The sequence below is a fragment of the Osmerus eperlanus genome, chromosome 6 (assembly GCF_963692335.1).
Source record: "Osmerus eperlanus chromosome 6, fOsmEpe2.1, whole genome shotgun sequence".
In the NCBI taxonomy this organism is placed as follows: Eukaryota; Metazoa; Chordata; class Actinopteri; order Osmeriformes; family Osmeridae; genus Osmerus; species Osmerus eperlanus.
In genome coordinates this window covers 7,845,402-7,858,237 of record NC_085023.1, presented here as the reverse complement: position 1 = coordinate 7,858,237, position 12,836 = coordinate 7,845,402, and the positions used below count along the sequence as shown (strand labels likewise).

The following is a 12,836-nucleotide window of genomic DNA, read 5'->3' as shown; positions in this document are numbered from 1 at the left end:
TTATGGGCGTAAACACACCTCCAACTTTGACACCTTGGTGGCGCTATAGTGCTTCATGGATCGACATGAAACTTGGTGATAAATAGTCAGGAGACCGTTCCAAATCAGTGTGCCAAATTTCAAAACTTTTCACCAATCACTATGCATAATAATAATAAAACTAACTAACTAACTGCTTGGCCCCTAATAAAACTAACAAAAACAGGTGCCACAATGGCCCCTAATAACCTGGTTGCATAAGTGTGCACACCCTTAAACTAATACTTTGTTGAAGCACCTTTTGATTTTATTACAGCACTCAGTCCTTTTGGGTAGGATTCTATTAGCATGGCACATTTTGACTTTGCAATATTTGCCCACTCTTCTTTGCAAAAGCGCTCCAAATCAGTCAGATTGCGAGGACATCTCCTCTGCACAGCCCTCTTCAGATCACCCCACAGATGTTCAATTGGATTCAGGTCTGGGATCTAACTGGCCCATTTCAAAACGTTAATCTTCTTCTGGTGAAGCCATGCTTTTGTGGATTAGATGTGTGCTTTGGGTCGTGCTAAAAGGTGAACTTCTTCAAGGTTTTGTGCCAAAATGTCCTGGTATTTGGAACTGTTCATAATTCCCTCCACCCTGACTAAGGCCCCGGTTCCTGCTGAAGAAAAACAGCCCCAAAGCATGATGCTGCCACCATGCTTCGCTGTGGGTATGGTGTTCTTTGGGTGATGTGCAGTGTTGTTTTTGGGCCAAACATACCCTTTGGAATTATGGCCAACAAGTTCAACCTTGGTTTCATCAGACCATAACACATTTTCCCACATGCTTTTGGTAGACTTGATGTTGGTTTTTGCAAACTTCAGCCGGGCTTGGATGTTTTTCTTCTAAAGTAAAGGCTTCCGTCTTGCCACCCTACCCCTTAGCCCATTCATGTGAAGAATACGGGAGATTGTTGTCATATGTAGCACACAGACATTACTTGACAGAAATTCTTGCAACTCCTTTAATGTTGCTGTAGGCCTCTTGGAAGCCTCCCTGACCAGTTTTCTTCTCGTCTTTTCATCAGTTTTGGAGGGACGTCCAGTTCTTGGTAATGTCTCTGTTGTGCCATATTTTGTCCAATTGATGATGACTGTCTTCACTGTGTTCCATGGTATATGTGATGCTTGGAAATTATTTTGTACCCTTCTCCTGACTGATATCTTTCAACAATGAGATCCCTCTGATGCTTTGAAAGCTCTCTGTGGACCATGGCTTTTGCTCTGAGATGCAACTCAGAAATTGTCAGGAAAATCTTACTGGCACAGATGACCTTTATTTGTCATTAATCAGAGTCACTTTGAATGAATGTTGTTCACGTTATAGGTCCCATTAAAGGTGGAAAAAGTTCTGACATGATTTATCTTTGTCTAATTTTTTACATCACAAAAACCTGGCATTTTAACAGGGGTGTGTAGACTTTTTATATCCATTGTATGTACCAGAATACACAATAATACACAAGGCCACTATATATAAGAAAAGTATTGACAAACAAATAAGATATAGAAACTGCAGGCAGACTGACAGATGGACATACAGTTAGTCAGACAGGCGAACAGACAGACAGGCAGATGACAAAGAATGGACACAAAGACAGGGTGTGTCTCACCTGCAGTATGTATCCTGGCTCACAGCTGAAGGCCACCACCTCGTTCACCATGTACCTATCTCCTGTCTTTATCCCATTGGCTGGGACCATTGGCTCTGGACAGGTGGTCAGACCCACCGCTGGAGGCAGAAACAGAACTGGCATCAGAACTGGTATCAAAATGGCATCTTGCTGATGTAAACACTTTGTCGCACTCATACAGATAGATTCATTAGTAAACAATTTTGAATAGCCTCAATAATATAGACCCAAAGCACTCGACTCAACTCTGTCTAAACAAAGTTTGGAATCCATCCTTGAGTGAGAGCAAAGAACACAAATACGGTATAGCTTAGTGGGTTACACATGTTCTGCAAGGGGTATGCGAGGTGTTTGTAGATTAATACATAATCTAGTATTAACTAGCGCAGGACGGCCAAACGAGGCCAACAAACGAGGCTCCCGTGTGAAGTATAATGTACTGCTATAATGCTGTATTGACTGACTAGCTCAGCTAAAATAGCACCATTCAGAAACTAATGGCCATTAGCAACTGTAAACTGTTCAGCGATGGCATGGATTTTTTAGGCTTTGTCTTCGTTTTAGTCGCTGTTTTATAATGCATATCTCACAATTATTTATTTATTTTTTATCTGCTAAAGACAACAAAACTATATGAGAATATGCACTGATCCATGCTATGCAAGGATCAAGTAAGTATGGTGTTTTGTGCCTTTCTTTAAACATCCTTCTGTGGGTTGAAAATGTTCATTGCAGGGAACTGCCTGAGAACATGTTGCCATGACAACCATCAAAGTCAAGTTAAAGAAAGAAGATCCTTTATGCACATGTAATCCGGCAGGGGTCGCTGCACTGCAGTATGTGAATGAGTGTGAACAACAATCTCATTATCTATCCCCTCTATCAACAGCAAAGAACTGTGATGCCGACATATCACTCACTCTGCTAATCTATAAAATTCATCCAGGTAATACCACTAGCATTTGTGTTTGTGTGTAGGTTGTATATGACCTGGATGAAAAGAAATGGTGACCTACAAAGTGAACAACTGCGCGACCTGGCATGGTCAGAGCCCTGAGCGGCTTGTCTTTTACCAAACTTGCAGCAGATCACTTATGTTGATCAATATCACTTGTACATTCCAATTCCATCTGCCTGACGCTCACATTGCACACAGCAGCTTTCCCAGTGTTTTTCTCCAAACCAGATCAATAGCTGGCCACCAGGCTGCATGGAACACCTATGCCGAGGGTGCAAATGCAACACAATCTTCTATGTCCAATCAGAGAGGGTCTGAGGGAGTCAACACTCTCCCTTGTACAATAAGAACTGGAGCTGTGGGACATCAACTTTCACCTGCCCAATCAGAGATGAAAGTGAGAGAGACAACCCTCTCTCAGGTCAGGGAGACAAGGGTTCACCCAAAACAGTGAGACCCATATTTCCCTCTGGTCTCCAACTAAACCTGAAAGTGGACATAGAAACTTTCCTACGACCCGAAAAACAAATTTTTACCTACAACCTTACAAACTGCTCCAAAACAAAACAAAAAAAGATGATTGGAGAGTGCAGAGAATCTCTTTCAACTCATCATTAACTACAGACCACATGTCATTTTGTCGAGTGCAATCATTGGTCTTCTTGTGACAGCCTTCCAGTGATGTGTGACAGAAGAGAGTGAAGTCTGTCCACACATGCAGGCAGTCAAGTCAGCAAGCAGATCTGGAATGCATGTGGAATGTGTAAAAAATATCTATATATGGCTCTTACTTGATTCTGCTAACAGCTGGCACCAGGCAAAAAAATAAAATAATATATATATATATATCACATGACCAACACTTATGGCTAAATGGGAATACATTAATATGCTATTGACTGAGCCAATCACAATTTTGTTGAATACAGACAAATGTTCATGGGTAACAAAACAAGAGATTTACGAAATAACTACTTCAAATAATTCCATGTTCTTCTCTTACATTATTTTTGTGCCCATTTCCTGAGATAAACAAATGACACTGTGCTTACAACTCCTACTTTTCTGCAGAATTTTACATCATGACAGAGCTGCAAGTGTTTAATGCATCCAAGAATATGGGGGGTTCAACACTTATCAAACGTGTGACATTCACAGATTGGCAGATATTCCCCTCACCGACCACCAGCGATCACAGTGTGCGAAAGAGACTGAGTACAGCTGACTCTGAGGAGGGATACTACCTCTGGCAAAGAGAGAGAGGAAGAAAGAGAGAGCATTATCTATCTACAGCTTAGATAAGGCTATGTTATGTGCACACCTAATGGCAGGGTGTTAGAGGGAGGTTCATATCCCTTTCTCGGGACTAACTTTTAAATATAACACTTTAGTGGCGCTGCGGCCTTGCACATGGTGGTGATGGAAAGGGGAGTGGGACTACGCCCTGTGTCCTGATTGGGGCCCAGGTAAGCCGCACGGAACGGCGGCTTGAGCTGTCCCGGAAACCGGGGTGGGAGTCTACCTGGCGGGGTGAGTGTTCCTGCTTCTCCTTCCCAGTTTTCACCTGACGGGGCCCGCCGCTGTTAGCCCTAGCATCGGTGACAGTCTACTACTGTCCCCCTAGACAACGACGACCATAACAGGTATGATGAAGCCCCCATATGACAGACAAGACACTTTAACCCTCGTGCTGCCTTCGGGTCACATGACCCAAAGGTTCATAACGAACCATCGTTGTGTTTACCCAATTTTACCCAATACAAAAACAAATAAAAATAATTTTCTTTTAACCTTCGCAATGTGGGGGGTCTGAGACAGCCCAACGGTTAAAAGAAAATGCTTCACTTTGTTTTTGTATGCGGTAAAGTTGTCGCAATACGACGGTGGGTCACAATGACTGATGGGTCAGAATGACCCGAAGATAACACAAGGGTTAATAGGAATTGTCGCACAGAACTTTAGAGGAAAAAATGTGTTCTGGGGTTGATAGGCCACCAGTTACTCAAGACTTTCCCACCTGCATGATGGAAAGAGAGAGAGAGAGAAAGAGACAAAATAGGGGGACCAGGAAGAGAGGTAGAGATAGCAGCAGAGTAATAGGGGCTGTTAGGTCTGAGGTAAGGAAGGGGGGTCTACAGCAGACTGTCTTACTGCCTACAGACCTGCAATAGTGTGAATACACAACCAGAAGAGGCCAGCATTCAACACAAACTATCTTGATGTTATCACACACTCGGACACACTCACAGGCACAGGCAGTCGCTCACTCGCTCGCTCACTCACTCACTCACTCACTCACTCACTCACTGACTTTATCCCCTTCTGACTAAATAGGATCTCATAGCCACCTCCCACTAGCACTAGACTCAGTTGTCAAGGCAGGGGACTTTGTCATCCTATTTCCAGTGTCTTTATTTTGAGTTAAAATCATTTCTGTGGAGGTGCACTTGTCACCTGAGGCTCTGTGTTGGTGTCAGAGGGAGAGGAGGGAAGTGTAGGAGGGGAAGCAGCAGCTTCACACATTGCGGCTACTCAAATTACATCACATATTTGTGACAACTGATAATGATTCTTACTATTTCTAAAACATAATGATGAAAATTATAATAATATTATAATAATATATTGCAGCAAACACAATGTGTAAATGTGAATGGGAGGGAAAGAGAGAGAGATGTTTCCACATGATTCAAATGCATGTTTGTTGCATGTTTTGGACGTTACCAGGCTTCTACAGAGCTAGATAACGACCCATTTATTTGAATCAGGTGTGTTGGAGCAGGGAAACCTCATGCAGGACAGGTGGTACTTGAGGACAGGTTTGAGAACCACTGAGATAGAGCATATGAGCTCAATTACATGTAGTTGCAAGACATAAAAAAAATTATTGGGTTGAGACAGTAGATGACAAGGTTAGTCTTGCTCGTCACTCTGGTCCCCTGCACGGATTCCTTTTGCACAGCCGGGGACACATTACTCATGCACTCTACTGCTATAAACCAGCTCATGTAGATGGAGTCTGAGATGAGACTGTGATGTAGGACTCTATATGTCTCTGGATGATGTGAACACCTCAGGTTTGTGGCTTTACTCACTTTTATATTCCAGGTGGAAGCCAGCCGCCACTACGCTGATGTCACTTTGGAAGTGCAAGTAGAGCTGATTTGATGTGCTGTTCAATAGGGCAGGGGCTGTTGTACCTGAGACACACCAAAAACACGCACACAACAATACCTTTAAATGTTTAAAGACCCTAACCCAGTTTGGGAAGGTAATTCTTAAATCAAGCAAACTATCTTACAGTGTGGGGAGATCATTTTACTTAGTTGAATTTCTTACATTGACAACAAAACAAAAGATAAACAAGTATTAAGTTCACCAAAAGTTGAAAACAAAAGACCTTTTCTCTGCTAATTGTTTCACCTCAAAAGTTAGTAACAGTACAACTTTACAGAACAGTAAAACCTCTTTCTTTCTTAAAAGTAGCAATAATTAGGATTCCTCCATCAGGAGGAACCCTATTGTAATTGTTGGTATTATTAGGGTTCCTCCGGTAGGAGGGAACCTATTGTTTTTGTTAGTATTCTATTATTATTAGGGTTCCTCCGGTAGGAGGGAACCTATTGTTTTTGTTAGTATTCTTATTAGGGTTCCTCCGGTAGGAGGGAACCTATTGTTTTTGTTAGTATTCTTATTAGGGTTCCTCCGGTAGGAGGGAACCTATTGTTTTTGTTAGTATTCTTATTAGGGTTCCTCCGGTAGGAGGGAACCTATTGTTTTTGTTAGTATTCTTATTCTTTTTTTTTTTTCTCCTTGCGCCCCAATATCTAAAAAAGTCCCTGGTAATACATTTTCTAATTTGGCACATTGATACTACATCCAAGTGGGTACCCCCACACCAAATATGGGCCACATCGGACAATAGGGGGCGCCACAGGCCACGCCCCAAAAGTCCAAGTTTCGAAGTGATGGCATTTCCAACCCATTGCTCCAATTCTTCTGAAACTTGGTGTGCATGCCTCATGAACTCATAAGGTCCGCCATGATGGATTTTCCTGTACAGTGATAATTTAGGAAAACCTTAAAAATTCCTCTTTTCTTGAACCAAAGCTCTAATTGACTTGAAATTTTGTACAGATATGTATCATTGACGTATTTAAAAAAGTTACTTAAGACAATTGAATCAAATACAAAATGGCTGAAAGGGGTGTATTTATGTAAATGTCCACATTGCCTCAATATGTTTGTGTCACTAAATCAAATGTATTTTTGAAGGATGGTTCAAACCTAATAGGCTTTAAGGTGACACGCCCATGAAGTACCATGCAAAGTTTCACCTTGATATGTCAAAATATGACTGAATTACAGCTGTTTGAACTTGGACCAAATCTGACAATGCTCGCCATTGGAGAAACTGCTTTTTTTTTATTATGCAGTTACTGAACTTTGTGTAATCCATGTCTGGGAATGGCTCAATTGGCTAAGATGTTGTGCTGGTAAGCAAAGGGTTGTAGGTTCAAAACCAGACAAAGGCATAGTTTTTAGTTTTTATTCTGAGTTTTCTAGTCTTCCGATCAATCCTCCGGTTGTAAAACATAGCAATGCGTGTTTATTTGAGCCCATCACAACACTCCGATCATCTGTTTAGCGAGACTGTGTAAACCACTGCAAAACAAGCTAGGTTCACCACAGTAGCGAGCTACTTGTAGTCTATGCATGGTAGAGATAACTCTGCCAGGAAATATGAAGGGTATACCTTGCTCCAAAGCAGACTTTTTATTCATGTATACTTTATACAATTCATTGTATAAAGTATTTTCATTGTTTAAAGTAGCCTATATGTTGACAAGCCTCTATATTACCTCTCCTTCTGGCTTCCCCAATATTATAGGTGCAATATACTGTCCCCATGGGTGTATCCAGGTCCACTGGAAGACTCAGGGGATGACTGTCTGGTGCCCCCATGGTTGAAAAAGCGTTTCTAAAATGCTCTCTAGAGTGGCAAAAATGAGACCAAGTGCCCTACTGTCTGCCATTCACATTGTGAAATATGCTTGAGTGCCCAGGGTGCCCCATAACGCAATAAATGATAGTGTGCCCTCTATAAATTTCAAAACATGTCTTAATGAGTTCCTTTATAGTAGAGAAACTTTATAGTAGAGAGATGCAGTACCCTATAAGGTGCCCTTACAATGGTCTATATTTGACTGTTCCCGTGCCCTTACTTACAATGGAAAAGGGTGCTGTTATGAAGTGCCCTTTATGCTACCCCTACATGACAGTGTCCCAAATGGTGCCCTTTCTAAAGAAGACGATTAGATGCTGTGCCCAACAGTGTCCCCTACAATGTGCCCACTAGGACATGCTTTCCCAAAGTGAGGCTGTGACGACACTTGGGGTGTCGTCCCATTCCCATTGTTACACTGGTGAGAGCCCATGTTGTGCAGTAGCAGCCCTTTTAATTTTTCTGCCCCTGCCCTTCAAACAGCCACAGTTTGCCACTGTCCAAGCCCCCTCTGGATCTGTGGAGGCATACTATGTTAATTGGAAATCTGGAAATATGGGGCAGCTGTCCATACACTGTCAGCCAGAATAGTAATCATTGGATTTGGATTAAATATGCACGTGTAATATAATAATTATATATTCTTAGTCATGCTGAGCAATTTTAACTGCCAAGCAAAGTGTGCTACAGTTTGGGTCACCTTCTGATCTGAAAGTTTGTGCTGGATCTGTGCAATAATACTTATTTCAGTGAATCCCCATTTTAGTCATGGTTATCTTTCCCTTTTATCTTAAAGCTCAGCACTTAGCCTATCAGTTAATAAATGTGTGTGGCAAAGATATTTTGAAGTAGGCTAATTTATTAATTTTGTTCAAGATGTGAAGACAAAAACATTATTAGCCCACATCAAGTGCCATGGCCTTCTTCAGTGTTTTGAATTTTATCCTACAATTTTCAATTGCTGCCACGTTCTTTTTTGGGCTATTATTCTCAATCTCCTGTTGAGAATATTGGCCATAGGCTACTGTCAGAACGGTTTCAGACAGTTCATCAAATTACGCAAATTATCAGTAGGCCTAACTGCATATAGTTATGATAAAAAAAATTACGCTGCTGAAAATAACGCCCCTCTGCTGGTTTACGCTTTGCTTTTTGCGACATAACAACTCTTTTCGACGATCGCCTGATCTGGGCAGCACAGTCTAAGCTTATTGAGGTCTAGCTTGAATTAGCGTTGCCTGTTAGTGGAACGGAACGTTAGTGGAACGGCTTGAGGCTTAAGTCTAAATTGACGTTTACCCAAGTGAGACTTATTCGTGTAAGCGCGACTTGCGTTAGCGACGTTGATGGAACACCCCCCAGGACACATCGCCACTGATGCTAGGCATGATTTGAAATTCCCTTCCAAACAACCTTTTTAAAACACTACGAGTAAGCTATTCTTTACAGCAGCAACCCAGTCATCCCGTTGTCCCGTTTTAATAGGAAATGTACGTATCTTGAATGTAGACAACTTTTTCTTCCCCAATCTCAACGAACAGCCGAACACAGCAACAGGATTGACATTGTTTAAAAAAAATTACCACAGTAACTTTCTCACTTCTTTTGCTTCTAAACTCGCAGAATTCCATCAAAACAATCATTCGCGCGTCTGAAGGAGATAATTATTGAAGTAAAGGAGTTTTTTTTATCTTTTAACTAGTGGTGGGCATAGATAATTTTTTTTAATCTAGATTAATCTCACTGTAATCTTGGCATTAATCTAGATTAAAATGGCTCATTTGAATTCCGCCGAAGGCATTCAGAATATGTGTGCTACCCAAATAATGACTAAAAGTAAGTCTTTGAGAACGGGTTTCTCAAGCCAGGTGGCGCATTAGACCAGGAGCTCATCTCCTGTTTCCAAAATGCATCACAAACTGCTTGAGAAAGCTGTTCTACTATGATAATTGGTGATGAAAATAAATGATGTTCAATAAGATGTACTTGTGTTTATTAACTGTTTATTAGATTAGTTAGCTTGGCTGATAGAGCTGTGCTGACGGGCTTGCCTCGGTTGCACTCAAACATCGTAGTTTGACGACGACTCTTCCCCTGCGCTACATCAGTGCTTGGCCTGGCATCTTCCGCATTAGCTAAGGAATGCTTTGCGTTTCGGTGGTATTTGAGACTGGAAGAACTCCTACAGTAAACTAATTCCGCATAGCACAAGGTGCAAACAACCTTAGTCTTGTCGAGGTTTCCATTGGGAAGCTTCTTAAAAATACATTTTCCCTGAAGCAAACCAGGCGGCTTCATAGCTGCATCCATGTTAGCACGTCACGTTTGATGTGATAATTTCATACACAAGGCATACACACAGGTTTGAAGACTCGTTCTCGCCCCCTACAGTGCAATTCGGCTAGGTATACATCCGCGCTAAAATATCAAGGTGAAAGTCATCATAGCTTGGGTAGTATAGACCCAGCTCCCAACCCAACTTTGAGAATAGATTAACGCCAATATTTTATTTATCGCCGATAAGAGTCGCAGCACGTTAACGCCGATAACGGCCCACCACTACTTTTAACGGCCTTGTTTGTGTTTTTGTGCAATACCGCAAACTTCATGTCCTCAACAGTAGGTGGCGCATCACCTTTTTCAACCCTAACTCATTGGAGAAACATCTTATTTTCTGATACAAAAACTGAACAGTCAAATGTCTAAGTCTGTGAATGGCTTAGTAGGATGAGACGCATTGCTGATGTTCAAAGGGTGGTGGGTTTTTATCCAGTCAGAGGTATAAACATATATAATTTTTATTCTGACATAAATTACAGTTTCAAGTCTTCTGGTTAATCCCAGTGTAACTATCTATTATGTCAATCTTACAACATTTTGCCATTTTGAAGGAGGAATCCGCCATTGCTGCTTGCAGCTATATTTACAAAGTGTTATTAAAGTTAAAATAATGTATTAATATTTAATTAGGTTTTGTTGAGTAAAATATACTGGCTTTTACTGGATAACGTTTAGTATTTTTGCAGTACCATCAGTGCAGAGGTTGAGAAGCAGGCCAGTGCACAATATGAATGTATGAGCTGTAAGAATTATGAGCCCATTATCCTGATTAACTGCTGACTGACTGGCTGACTGAGTAACTGGTTGGCTGCCTTAGGGTTCCTGTCCCTCATGAAAGACTCTCCTTTCCAAAGGTCGACAACATTGAAGAATTAGAGATAGAAAAAAAGAAAAAGTTGAAATAAAAACTACTTTGAGGGTTTGATAGTCATTGAAGTTCTTCCTTCTTGTGAGAAGAGAGGAATACAAAGAAGACCTGTGTAATATCAAATGGAGCCAAGGTCATCTTACCTTTGAGTGTGTGTGCGCATGTGTGTCTTATAGTGAGGCTGATGAACAGTCAATAAAGAGTAAATCATAATTGGCTCTCACAATCTTAAAATTAATTTACACAAAACCATAATATAGACAGACACATTAAATTACATTTAACAGACACTCTTATCCAGAGCGACTTAAAGTACTGGGACATTTCCCCGGGGCAAGTAGGGTGAAGTGCCTTGCCCGGGGACACAACTTAATTTTTCACAGCCTGGAATCGAACCAGCAACCTTCTGATTGGTAGCCCGATTCCCTAACCGCTCCCCCCACAGACATTCACTGCACATACCAACACATGAACTTCCTTGGACAGCTATATATTTAACCCTTGTGTTATCTTCGGGTCATTCTGACCCATCAGTCATTGTGACCCACCGTCGTATTGCGACAACTTTACCGCATACAAAAACAAAGTGAAGCCTTTTCTTTTAACCGTTGGGCTGTCTCAGACCCCCCACATTGCGAAGGTTAAAAGAAAATTCTTTTTATTTGTTTTTGTATTGGGTAAAATTGGGTAAACACAACGATGGTTCGTTATGAACCTTTGGGTCATGTGACCCGAAGGCAGCACAAGGGTTAATCTGACCAGGTTAGCCTACTGATAGCCTGTATGGTGAGATGGATGCCTGTGTTTAAGTGCATCAGTCTCTTGCAGAAGTAAAGGCATGCCATGCCAGTCTAACATGGTCTCAGTGCATTATGCTGATGAGTGCTCTCAGTAAAATGCTTCGTTACGCTTCAGGGACTTGACTAATAATTTTTTGATGAAATTTGACAGCTCCACAGCACCTCATACCAAACACACACACACACACACAAAAACCTATCCCTTTCATTAACCAGAACACATACTCAGATGGATTTAATCAGATATTTAGAGGTCTACATTTCATTAGGATTCTGTAGCCTGTGTTGATTGGGGACATTGTTCAAGTGACTCCGGAGAGACACAGGAAGCAGAAAAATTGTTTTGTCTCTCAGTGCACTATGGTCAGATTCCAGTATGTTAGAGATGGAAATGCTTAATGGAACATATGATATTAACAATGGAATGATAAATGAAAGAGAACCCCCCCACACACACACACACCATGCGGCTGGTTTTGAACTACAGCTAAAGGTAAAACAATGGAAAATAGCAGTGATTGGATGTGTTCAACTGTGCTTGGTGAAGACAAACTACAGTAAAACAGGAAAATCAGAAGAAAGAAAGAGACACAAAGAAAGGGAGCAGACAGAGTTCAGATAGTTTTGATTATGAGAATTATCCTAATTGATTTGCAACAGAGAGCAAAAAAAAAGTTGATTAGAATGGGAGAGTTGAGAGGAAAGAGAGACAATGAGACAAAAGGAGAGATGAGAGGAGGGGGACAGTAAAGCAAAGAAGAAGAGAGAAGAAGAAAGGTGAGGAAGAGGTAGACGAAGAGACCTGCATCTAAATGTTGCAGCAATGTTGGCTTGTGTGCCCCCCCAACTCCCCACCTATTTTTGACAGGCATCACTGTAGCTGACAGGTGACTCCCTACTGAGCTCACAAAACAGGGGTAGACAGAAAGAGAGAAGTAGAAGAGACTGCCAGTGTCAGATGTTCCTGGTGTGTGCTGGTGGCCTGCCAGTGCTTCAGTCACTCTCAGCTCCCTGGCTCTTTGACCTTTAGAATACTTTAATGCAGGCGCGTGGGAAGGTGTTGCCAGGGGCGTGAACGTAGGAGCCACCTCTGGGACACATGAAAGGTTAACGCTGCACTTAGATCCCACTGGCCTGGAGGACACTCTACTGTAGCTTTCCCAAGTGTAATGCAGCCTGAAGGAGACTGGTGTCCTTACCTTAGCCTG

At 41.7% G+C, this 12,836-nt stretch overlaps 1 protein-coding gene across 1 annotated transcript in view; it reads right to left on the bottom strand.

Annotated features, from left to right (window-relative positions):
* The window catches only part of LOC134022079 (CUB and sushi domain-containing protein 1-like), a 522,528-nt gene that overhangs the window by 116,947 nt on the left and 392,745 nt on the right, over positions 1-12,836 (bottom strand). Inside the window, exons 37-38 of the mRNA XM_062463297.1 lie at positions 5,711-5,815; positions 1,637-1,755 (exon numbers count right to left, since the gene is read on the bottom strand). Of these exons, the coding sequence (XP_062319281.1) occupies positions 1,637-1,755; positions 5,711-5,815 (224 nt within the window). The remainder of the gene's footprint in view (positions 1-1,636; positions 1,756-5,710; positions 5,816-12,836) is intronic.